The sequence below is a fragment of the Lithobates pipiens genome, unplaced genomic scaffold (genome assembly GCF_037356315.1).
Source record: "Lithobates pipiens isolate NorthernLeopardFrog02 unplaced genomic scaffold, aLitPip1_a1.2 Scaffold_30, whole genome shotgun sequence".
Lineage (NCBI taxonomy): Eukaryota > Metazoa > Chordata > Amphibia > Anura > Ranidae > Lithobates > Lithobates pipiens.
This window is the reverse complement of record NW_027507791.1, coordinates 6,369,535-6,382,243: the sequence shown is the minus strand read 5'-3', so window position 1 is coordinate 6,382,243 and position 12,709 is coordinate 6,369,535. Positions and strand designations below refer to the sequence as shown.

Sequence of the window (12,709 nt, the reverse complement as noted above, 5' to 3'; positions counted from 1 at the left end):
ATGAGTAAGGGAAGCTTAAAGTGTAAGTAAACCTATCTTTTTTAGCCAAGGAAGCTGCAGTCTTTGCCTCTGTTTAATCTACAACTGCCATGATGCTGCACATGTGATCAGTTTAGACACCAGCCATTGGATGGCTTGACAGTTTGGTTGAGCGCACAACAAATGGGAGTGTTACGTTTCCGGCACGTGCCGGACAAGAAGCCGTTTTATGAATGGGTTCACTTCCACTTTAAGGGAGTTGCGGAGTGGGCGAGTTGGGAAAAGGAAGTATAAGGGAGTCATGGGAGGGGGGGTTGCTTGAGCTTGGTTAAGGGAAGTGGGGCGAGTTCAGGAAATGGAAGTATAAAGGGAACTGGGAGGCTAGCGAGTTCAGGTAAGGAAGTACAGGTGGGTTTGCTCGGATAAGGGAAGTTTAAGAGTCGGGGGGTGGCTGAGTTAAGGGAAGGGAAGTATATGTGGAGGAGCTTGGGAAAGGGAAGTATAAAGGATTTGTGGACTGGGTGAGCTTGGGTAAGGGAACTATAGGAGAGTGGACTCCTGTAACGGAGCTATAATTGATTTAGGAAGTGCATGAGCTTGGTAATGGAAGTTTAGGTTTGTTAGTCCAGGAAAGGATCTACAGGCAGTCCGAGTTACGAACCTCCAAGTTACGAACGACTCCTACTTACGAATGGCCTCAGTGCCAGCCGCTTGTGCTCCATGCTGGTCCTGGATACCTCAGAGCAGCTATCTTGCCATGCTGGACACATCCCACACTGCAGTACTACATGTACTGCATGGCCAGAAGAGCCCAGAACATCCCACATCCATGCACAGGCAGAAGTTACACTTAAAAATGCAGTGTTCCAACTTACACACAAATTACACTTACAAACAAACCTACAGTCCTTATTGTGTTCGTAACTCGGGGACTGCCTGTATAAGCGTGTCGGGGGGTGGGTGAACTCAGGTAAGGGTAGTATAGTTGGACGAGTTTGGAAAAGGGAAGGATAAGAGAGTTTTTGGGGGGGGTGCTCAGCTAAGGGTAGTATCGGTGGACGAGTTTGGGAAAGGGAAGTATAAAGGGAGTCGGGAGGTTGGTGAGCTTTGTTAAGGGAAAGTACAGGTATGGGAGTTCAGGAAATGGAAGTATAATGGAATTGGGAGGCAAGTTGGGGGGGGGGGGGGTGAGCTCAGGTAAGGGAAGTATAGGTGGGTGAGCTTGGGAAAGGCAAAATATAAAAAGGAGTTGTAAAGGTGGGTGAGCTTGGGTAATAGAGGTATAATGGATTTAGTAAGTGCATAAGGTCAGTAAAGGAAGTCTAGGATCTATAAGAGAGTTGTGGGTGGGTGAGCTCAGGTACGGGTAGTATAGAGGTGGAGGAGTTTGGGAAAGGGAAGTTATAAGGGAGTTGCAGAGTAGGCGAACTTGGGAAAAAAATTAATATAAGGCTGGCCATACACAATTTGAATCTCACCTAGTTCAGCAGGAACTTGCCGAGATTTGAACCGTTAATGGGCAGGCTGACTGACAAGTTGATTGATCAACTTGGTTACACCCAGCCTGCTGGATTTCTCTTGCAATTATAGCCAGCGGCTGCTTCACCGGTGGGGACAGCTTCCTCCGCACCGGGAGAATACAATAGCCGATTCCACTGGCAGCGCTGTGTGTGTTGGAGGAATCGTGTGAATTTCTTTCCTGAAATCCAGGGTCACACTGTATACATGGCCAACCTAAGGGAGTTGGGGGGGGGGGGGGGGGGGTTCAGGTAAAGGTAGTATAAGGAGTTTAAGAAATGCATGAGCTCAGGTAAGGACTGGGAGCAATCACGGTCTCCTGCATTGCTCAGTGCTGCCAATGTGCCGATAGAGGAAGAGCACACACAGGGGTGACTAAATCACTACACTGCTGCTCCTTCCCTATCCAATCACAGGCTGTTGAAGGGCCTTGACCAAGGCATTTTCATTGCAAAAGAAAAATGAGGTCAGTGACTGTATGGAAGAGGTGAGTGATCATCAACAGTGACATAACAGAACAACTCTGTTGGCACGTAAAGCAATTTATTCCTTTGAATTTCAACTGTAACAATCTAAAAATTGAGGAATTAATATTTCCATAGAGTAATAGATTTAGGAAAATATATACAATATTTCTGGCTTCCTTCTGTGCTTTTCAGCCAAGTCTTACCATTCTCCAGAGCCATTTTATTGCTGCTCAGGAAAAAAATAAAAAAAGAAGAAAAAAAGGAGACTCAAAGCTGTTTTGAATATATTAATCCATGTAAAACATCACCATTGGAAGGACCTTCAAATTGCCACCATGCAATGGGGATTGTAGCCGATTGTGCTCGTTTATGTAGTCTGCCTGGCAGGCAAAATATGGGAGTGACAGACCAAAGTCTCATGGCGTGTCAATCATGGCGTTATGTCATGGTGGGCTGGAGAGACCATGAGTCTATCAAATTTAGCCGTGTTAGTGGGTGGGATCCAAGGTCCTGCCACTGCGGCCAGTGTGACGCAATTATGTGGCAGCTGGTAAATGAAGAACTACAGACAAGCGGCCTATGGAAGAAGTGGGCATAACAGCCACAGCGGTAATATGGGACCTGGACAGAAACTTGAATGCACCAAGCATTAGCACAACGATATAGCGCTTTCTTTAGCCATGTGGCTGCAATTGCCAAATTTCATTGGCTGAAAGTAACTGTCACTGAAAAGCATTCCTATCCTGGCGTGTTGGCTTTCTGAATAGAGGGTAGAGGCTCCCATCATTCTCAAAGTGTAAAATGCCACTGCGAGTGTTACTGTGGCACGGATATCTCATGGCGAGCTCTCCATGCAGTCATGCGACAGCCTGGGAGAAACGATTAATCTGCCGACAATGACTACACAATGATACAAGAGTCACACGACTGTCACATTTTAGCCTGGCGACACCAAATCCTGTATTAATCCAATTGACACAGAAATATGACTCAGCAAAACAGACCCCCACATCCAAAAAGACATTGGAATAAAGAGGCAACAAAAACAGACTCCAATACAAAAAACAAAAATAGCTATTACGGGGAAACAAAACCTCTTCATCCAAAAACACAGAAATACAAGGCAGCAAAACAGAACCCCCATCCAAAAAAACACAAAAATACGAGGCAGCAAAATAGACCCCAATCAAGTCACAGCAAACAAGGCAACAAAGCAGGCCTCCTGACCCAAAAAGACACAGCAGTAGGAAACAGTGAAGCACACTTTCTGATCCAAAACCCAGGGCAAGAAGCAGCAGAATTGATGACCCAATTAGAAAAAAAAAAAAAAAAAAAAAAAACACGCCACTCCACCAGACAGCATCAAATGAAGTGAGGGAAAGGCCTCCAATTTTCTCCAGCAACAATTAGGGGACAAACAGACCAGTTTGGCACCTGCAATAAAAGCACCACTGTGGTCCCCCGTGGTAATCAATTTTATTACTAAGCGTTCTGTGCTCACTCTGGGAGGCCAAGGAGATTACTCTTTCCCCAACGCCGACCCCAAGGAATCGGCCTTTTACCAACACCAAGGAAGCGGCTTTCCCTAACACTGACCCCAAGGAAGCGGCTTTCCCTAACACCGACGCCAAGGAAGCAGCCTTTTACCAACACCGACGCCAAGGAAGCAGCCTTTTACCAACACCGACGCCAAGGAAGCAGCCTTTTACCAACACAGACGCCAAGGAAGCAGCCTTTTACCAACACCGACGCCAAGGAAGCAGCCTTTTTTTCGGCATCATTAATAGGAGTTTATATTAGGCTACACCCGGTTTGTAGTTCTTTGGAGGATTATGAAGGGGTTGCAACTGAATTAGGATTATGTTTTAATGAAACATGGTTATATGTATGATATTTTGAAGAGAACCTTCAACATTGCTTCTAAGGATAGACTTGATGACAGAACAAACAAGATAAAAGGAACAAGATACCAGGCAACTTGTGTTACTAAATAAAATCTCGATGTTGAAGATATAAGAAGTTATACAAAAGGTATTTGCCTGTATTTTATTGGGATTCTGTGTATTCTGATTTTTTTTTTAAAATGCTGTTCTTTGAGCCTTCGCCAGAAAAAAAAAGTTAACAGTGAACAGGGCAGTCTCCAGTCAGTCTGTTAGCTTTGAGAAGGAGGGGAGAGCCTTGGCTATGGGGCTGTGTGTTTCCATTAATGAACACAGTGTAGGTGACAACTCTAGTCCCTGCATGCAAGGGTGGCTCTATAAGATGCTGCAAGAGAAAGAAGCCACCCTAAAACAGGAAACCTGGAGCAGTGGTCATGGCAGGAGCTTAAACCAGAACACTGGCAAGGATTACAAGATAAAGAAGCTGGATACTCAGTGATTAAATCAGCTGCTGAAAGTGGTTAAAAACTGTAAGTGTTAAATATCACTGTATATGGTCAAATGCATACGCTGTCTGCATTCAGGACCGCTCACCCTGTCACATTAGGATTAGCAGCTGCGTCCTAACAGACGCATGCACATGGCACCTAGATGTTGAGGCACGGAAGAAAAAAGAAAAAAAAAAAAACACAGCCCTGTCACACTGTATAGGCATCATTGCCCCTGTGAATGGGCCCACGTTTTTGAAGCCATAGAGTGGGGAAAATAATGACTTGATCCCCTTCAGATTTTGTAAGTTTGCCCACTTACAAAGAAATTTAGGGTCTATAATTTATCATAGGTCTATTTTAAATGAAAGACGGAATATCAACCAAAAATCCAGGAAAAAACAAACACACACGATACAAATGTTATAAATGGAGTTGCAGTTCAGTGAGTAAAATAAGTATTTGACCCATCAACCAGCAATAATTATGGCTCCCCCAGACTGGCTAAAGTAGGTGCTCATGTGGTACAGATTAGTCCTGTCAATACAAGAAGGTGCTCCTAACGACAACTCGTTATGTGTATAATAGACACCTGTCCACAGAATCTATTTCTTCCATTCAAATCTCATGGTCAGAGACAAGGTTGTAGACCTGCACAAGGCAGGAATTGGCTACAAGACCATCAGCAAGAAGCTTGGCGAGAAGCAGATAACTGTTGGAGCGATTATTCGCAAATTGGAAAAAAAATAAAAAACACACACAAACACAAACAAACACAAACAAACACAAACAAACACAAACAAACACAAACAAACACAAACAAACACAAACAAACACAAACAAACACAAACAAACACACACACACCAATCCACCTTGTTTTGGAGCGCCATGAGGCAAGGATGATCATGAGAAAAGTGAGGGATTAGCACAGAATTACACAGCTTGTGAATGATCTCAATACACTTTCCCCAACACCGCCCCCAAGGAGGCGGCCCTTTCCCCAAACACCGCCCCCCCAAGGAGGCAGCCCTTTCCCCAAACACCGCCCCCCCAAGGAGGCGGCCCTTTCCCAAACACCGCCCCCCAATGAGGCGGCCCTTTCCCAAACACCGCCCCCCAATGAGGCGGCCCTTTCCCAAACACCGCCCCCCAATGAGGCGGCCCTTTCCCAAACACCGCCCCCCAATGAGGCGGCTCTTTCCCAAAGACCGCCCCCAAGGAGGAGGCCCTTTCCCAAAGACCGCCCCCAAGGAGGCAGCCCTTTCCCAAAGACCGCCCCCAAGGAGGCGGCTCTTTCCCAAACACCGACCCCAAGAAAACAGTCTTACCAACACGACCGAAAATCTATGGAGGGAGCCGAAACATAGTTGCCAAGAGACAGCCAAGTAACCTTAAGGATTTAGAGAAGATCTGTAAAGAAGAGTGGACCTAAATCCCTCCCGAGATGTGTGCAAACCTGGTCAACAACTACAAGAAACGTCTTACCTCTGTGCTTGCCAAGGGTTTCTCCGCCAAGTACCAAGTCACGTTTTGCTTGGGGATCAAATACTTATTTTTCTCACGGAACTGCAACTTCATTTATAACATTTGTATCGTGTTTTTTTTTTCTGGATTTTTGGTTGATATTCTGTATCTATTATTTAAAATAGACCTATGATAAAAATTATAGATCCTTTGTAAGTGGGTAAACTTACACAATCTGCTGAGAAGCACTTCTTTATTTTCCCCACTGTATATAACTGTGGCATTAATTGTGATCCTTGTTGTGTACATGAAAGCAGGTAAACAATATATGTCTGCATCACGGAATACATCATTCCTCAAAAATTGTATTGATAACACCACACAGGATTCCGGCTGGTATGAATTTAGAATAGGATGTTACTCCTTATTAGGGGTGAGATTACTTCCTCCTGCATAGCTGGGAATAGAGTATGTATTGAGAAAAACATTTTCATGCTATAATCAAAATAAGTGCTTCTTCAGATCTTGTTTATAGGGAGTTTTTTGAGACACTGTGTGGCTTTTTAAAAGAGCATATTTCTACAGTCCTCATTTATATTCATTTCAATAGGTAGGTGGAAGAGTTTTGTATAATATGTACTGCAGTGGGTTGTAGGTTACCATTTATGCCACCAGATGGCGTGCTGCGAAACCTTTAAACTGCAATTCTTACATGTATCCATTATTTTTTTTATTTTATTTTTTTTTTTCCATAAAGATTATTTTTTTTTATTTTTAACACAGTACATGTTCCACTGCAAAGATTGTGATAACCATTTACGTGGTAAAAACATTTTTCATGATTATATTTCTTCCTGCTGGCTATTTTAATAAAAGAAGGTTATTATTTTGCATCTTGGTATGCGGCATTCTGGTCGTTGGTACAACTGACTGCTTCGGTGGAGATAAGCCGGGTCAGCTCCTGAGATGCCTCCCATGTGATGGTTCTGGGGCCCCAATGGAGGTATCACCTCTTCCTCTCAGTAGTGCACGGCCTACTTTTCCAACTCAGCCTCCCCCAGGCGAGGAGAGACCACAGGTACCCAGATAGGAGAAGGTGAAAAGAATTGACTGCTCCAGGTGAGACAAATGAGCCTGATGGAGTCCTCTGTCGAGTGCCAGCCTCGGCCCACCTCTGTGAGTAGTATCAAAATAAGAAGCAATGACTGCACACCGAGAAGTTCCGTATGCTGTTTAATAAAAAACCCAAAGTCTGTCTGTTGGTGTCCTATGGTAGGACTTCAGTAGTTTAATAAACGGCATTTGGAACTTCTTGACATGCAGCCATTACTTCTTATTTTGACCCTGACAGGAGAAGCCGGGGGTCTCATTTAATGGATCCCCTTGTTAACGGTGGTCACCCACAATGCAGGCCATTTGACTGGCGAGACTGATGGGCTAGTGCAGGCCCCTACATGCCAGTTCTGGCAAAGTCTTTATCCAAAACCCTCAATTCCAATCCCCCCCACAACCATCCTCCAGGTAGAGGGACTAAAGGTGATGGCGAACCTTGGCACTCCAGATGTTATGGAACTACATTTCCCCATGATGCTCACCTAAGCTGCAGAGTGCATGAGCATCATGGGTAATGTAGTTCCAAAACATCTGGGGTGCCGAGGTACGCCATCACTGATCTAGTGGATCCCTGGAGTAAGTGGTCACCTACACAGTCAGGATAAGTCATTGAACCAGAGATACTGATGCCAACACTATCCTCATCCAGAACGGACTGCTTCGGTGGAGATAAGCCAGGTCAGTGCCTGAGATGCTTCAGCAGTGTGCTGGTTCTGGGGCCCCAATGCAGGTGTTCCCACTTCCTCTGAGCAGTGCACAGCCTACTTTTCCAAGTCAGCCTCCCCCAGGTGAGGAGAGACCACAGGTACCCCGACAGGAGAAGCCAGAGGTCTCATTTAATATATCCCCTGTTAAGGGTGGTCACCTACAATACAAGCACAAGCCATCTGAACAGTGAGACTGAGGGGCTAGTGCCCCTCAGAACTTTCCATGGCAGTTCTGGAAAAGTCTTTATCCAAAACCCTAAATTCCAATGCCCCCACAACCATCCTCCAGGTAGAGGGACTAAAAAGATACAGAGACATGATATGAATGTGTCTATCTAGTGGATCCCTGCAATAAGTGGTCACCTACACAGTCGGGACAAGACATCAGACCAGAGATACTGATGAATGACTGCAGCCCCCCCGACATACTGATTCTGGCACCATCTTCATCCAAAACTCTCAAAACTTTCTCCCCCCTTCCCAGACTGAGAAAGGCTACAGGTACCAGATGCAAGATGCCAGGAATCACATCTAAAAGATCCCTTACTACAATGGTCTAAAGCCATTGACTCTCAGAGACTGATGGGCTACTGTGGCCCCTGCCATGCCAGTAAGCAACATCTTTGTTCTGCATTCGTTGGTCTCCCTGAAACAATAAATTTGGCCACTAGACGGCACTCAGAATAAATGTACTGTTTCACAGAAGCTAGAGCAGGGGTGTCAAACTCAATTTCATTGCAGGCCACATCAGCAGTATGGTTGCCCTCAAAGGGGCCATTTGGAGTTAGGGTGCACTATGCATAGAGTGCAGGTTACAGGGGGTGCATCACATACAGAGTGCCAAGTTCAGGAGTACATTACGCACAGAATACAGAGTTCGGAGTGCGCTGTGTACATTTCTCACCCCCAGGCAGAGGGGACTACAGGTACCCAGACATGGGATATTGGGAGGGTCCACCTATTAGATCTATGGGTGGTTAAACATGTTACAAGCACATGCCTTGGGCTGGTGATACCGACTACTGAAGTCCCCTGATATGCCAGTTCTGGCAATGTGTTCACCATAAACTCTCCACTATTCCCCCTCTCTGGGCAGAGGACTACAGGTACTCAGTTTAGCTGAGCCCCTGGTAGGGGCAGTAACAACCTTACTAGCGACACTGGTGGGCTACTGTAGCACCCGTCATGCCAGCACTGGCAACATCTTCATTCTCCCTCTGTGCAGATGGGGGCTATAAGCATTATGGCAAATGTAGTTCCAAAACATCTGGGGTGCCAAGGTTTGCCATCACTGATCTAGTGGATCACCTGCTATGAGTGGTCACCTTCACTGTAGGCACAAGCCACTGACCCAGCAAGACTGATTGTCTACTCCAGCCCCCCCCCATATCATGCCAGTTCTGGCAATACCATCATCCAAAACTCTGCACCCCCCCCCCCCCCCCCAAAAAAATAGGCTGAAGACAGCTACAGGCATCCAGATATGAGATATTGGGGTTTCCATCTAGCTAAGGCCCTGCTAGAGGTGATCACCTACAGTGCAGGTACGAGCCATCAAACCGGTGAGCCTGATGGTCAACATCTTCTTCCCAAACTCTCCATTCACACAACTATTGTCACAGCACACCGGAGAGCCACGTCTGCTACAAAGGAGGCACAGTGTGATCTTTTGAGCTATCAGACCGGTGACAGGTTCTCAGAAAAGCAACACGACACAACCAGTACTACAAAACCCACAGAACACAATCTGCCAGTGATTTCCACCCTCCAGTGCAGGCACCTTATCCTATCCCTGACCCCCCCCCCCCCCCCCCAAGCACACAATCATTCCAGCCGCCTCCACACTGCAATCTGAGCGGCCATAATAATGTGAACACTCTGCAATACAATACAGCACTGTGCGCCATTGCCTGTACACTGATTTCCCCCCCCCCCCCCCTTCCAGTCAGCAGGCTGCACAGAACACAGGGGAGGCGACTGTCAGCACACTGCTCCCTCCCAACTGTCACTGCTATATAAAGCCAGCAGAGCCGGTGGGGGGATGGGGCACTGACATCAGCAGCCAAAACTCCCCCTCCCCACCGCCTGTATATAGAGAGCTGCTATGGCTGTGTGCAGGCAGGAGGCTGGGAGCGCGGGGATGTGTGCTACATACACTGATCACCCTGTGCACAGACATTGTATACTGCGCCTGTGCTCCTACAGTGTGGAAGTCATATATGTTGTATACACCCCCAGCAATGTGGGGTCCTCATACACACAATATACACGCCTCCCACACTGATACATTGTAGTCATCATTGTGTCTGCATATAGCAGCTATACCCATACAGAGCAAGCAGACACAGGAACCGAGGGGGTCCTCATACACAGGAACCGAGGGGGGGGGGGGGGGAGATCCTCATCCACCCCAGACACAGGAACCGAGGGGGGGGGGTCCTCATCCACCCCAGACACAGGAACCGAGGGGGGTCCTCATCCACCCCAGACACAGGAACCGAGGGCGAGGGGGGTCCTCATCCACAGGAACCGAGGGGGGTCCTCATCCACAGGAACCGAGGGCGAGGGGGGTCCTCATCCACAGGAACCGAGGGCGAGGGGGGTCCTCATCCACAGGAACCGAGGGCGAGGGGGGTCCTCATCCACAGGAACCGAGGGCGAGGGGGGTCCTCATCCACAGGAACCGAGGGCGAGGGGGGTCCTCATCCACCACAGACACAGGAACCGAGGTCCTCATCCACCACAGACACAGGAACCGAGGGGGAGGTCAGGGTACTCATACACACTAGACACAGATGATATGGGGGGGTCCTTACACCCTATACACAGGTGATGGGAGGTCCTTGCACCCTACATACAGGCAAAAGGGGTACACCATACACTCTAAACACAGGTGATGGGGGAGGGGTCCTTTACATCTTAGACACAGGCAACAGGGGTCCTTACACACTAGATATAAGCAAAAGGTGGTCCCCATACATGATAAACACAGGCAACAGGGGTCCTTACACCTCATACACAGGCGACGGGGGGTCTTGCATCCTAGATATAGGCAAAAGGGGTCCTTTCACCACATACACAGGTGATAGGGGACTTACACCCTAGATATAGGCAAAAAGGGGGTCCCCATACACTCTAGACACAGGCGGTCCTTGCACTCCATACACAGGCGATAGGGGTCCTTACGCTCTAGATATAGCCAAAAGGTGGTCCCCATACATGCTAAACACAGGGGGGGGTCCTTGCAACCTAGATATAGGCAAAAGGGATCCTTTCACCCCATACACAGGTGATGTGAGTCCTTTCACCCAAGATATAGGCAAAAGGAGATCCCCCTGCACCTTAGACACAGGCAACAGGGGGTCCCCCATACACTCTTAACACGGGTAATGTGTGTGTGTTGGGGGGGCTCCTGTAATAAAACCATGTGAGTGGGGGGGATGGGTTGTCTGTGTTACAGGACAGGTTCTCTTTTATTCACAACACAATTTGGGGCCCCAAATGTGTACACAGAGGCTAGAGACACGGTGCTCAACACCCAGGGGAACCCACCGCTCACTGAGGGCCTTACTATGGCATATCAAGGCCCCCCCCCCAACATGGAAAACTCCTGGGGGCCGCAACAGAAAACATCACTATGATCATCAGCAGAACGCAATACTACTAGGCCCACTACCACCCCACCAATAGGAAACCTACAGCCCGGGGGGGGGGGGTCCCCCACCAATAGGGAACCTACAGCCCGAGGGGGTCCCCCACCAATAGGGAACCTACAGCCCGAGGGGGTCCCCCACCAATAGGGAACCTACAGCCCGAGGGGGTCCCCCACCAATAGGGAACCTACAGCCCGAGGGGGTCCCCCACCAATAGGGAACCTACAGCCCGAGGGGGTCCCCCACCAATAGGGAACCTACAGCCCGAGGGGGTCCCTCACCAATAGGGAACCTACAGCCCGAGGGGGTCCCTCACCAATAGGGAACCTACAGCCCGAGGGGGTCCCTCACCAATAGGGAACCTACAGCCCGAGGGGGTCCCTCACCAATAGGGAATCTACAGCAGGGGGGGTCCCCCAATTGGGAACCTACAGTCCAGGGCCCCATATATTAACCTATACCTGCCAGAGACCCCTGGATACAGACATTCAGGGGCTCCAGTTATCCTCATCTACCAGTGTACAGGCCCAGGGGCCACCTTCATAGGGCCCCACACTCCTTAGCACACTCTGGGGCCCCTGTGCCATGCTATAGGGTCCTGCTCGTTATCTGTTGGTCTCCGAGTCCAGGGGCCCCAGGTCACCCGCCTCTCACATTTCAGGGGCCCTTTCTTTACACGGCTCCTGGGCCCATCCTCCCCCACTCTATATATCACTCGGATCGAGGGCCCCTGTACTCCCCCACCACACAATCCAGGGGCCCCTCTACGTTCACTGTGGGGACCAAAGGTCCCTGAAGCTCATGTGGTCAGCCCATCCAGGGGCCCCTCGGCTTCTCTCCCACCCTCCGACTCTCCCGGGCTCCTTACCACGGGGTTGGCGTTGGCGGGGGTCGCCATGTCCCGCAGTGAGCCCGGAGCTCCGACTCTCCGCTCTCCTTTATATACCGATCCGGCCGCCCAGACGAGCCGCGGGATGACTAGGCTCTCGCGAGAACTCCGCCTCCGGGGGTGGGGCCTAGAGGCGTGAGGCGGGATGAACAACGGCTGCTAAGTAGGGGACCACGCCCCTTCCTCGACACCCGCCCTGGTTATGTGATCAGCCCCGCCCCCTCCCTGCCCCCACTCTAGACGCCGAGCACAAACAACCCCGCCCCCCACAGGGAGATCACTTGAGTGTGTGAGAGCCCAGGTCACCGGACAGAGGCAGAGAACGGGGGAGGGGCTGCGTGTTTTCACCCATTCCACAGGGGGGCACAATGTCCCAGCAACCCCCCTCTCTTATATAGGGAACTACCCCACCCCTCCATCCAGAGGACTACATGTCACAGCAGCCCTCCCCCTCCCTTATATAGAGAACCACCCCCCCATACAGAGGACTACATGTCCCAGCACCCCTCCCTCGTATAGAGAACCACCCCTCCCCCCATACAGAGGTCTA

General features: G+C 49.1%; 1 protein-coding gene across 1 annotated transcript in view; it reads right to left on the bottom strand.

The window, feature by feature from the left end:
- The window catches only part of GTF2A1 (general transcription factor IIA subunit 1), a 40,020-nt gene extending 27,740 nt beyond the window's left edge, over positions 1-12,280 (bottom strand). The window contains exon 1 of the mRNA XM_077463573.1: positions 12,139-12,280. Coding sequence (XP_077319699.1) covers positions 12,139-12,168 — 30 coding nt within the window. The 5' untranslated portion in view covers positions 12,169-12,280. The remainder of the gene's footprint in view (positions 1-12,138) is intronic.
- Positions 12,281-12,709: the final 429 nt, after the last annotated feature.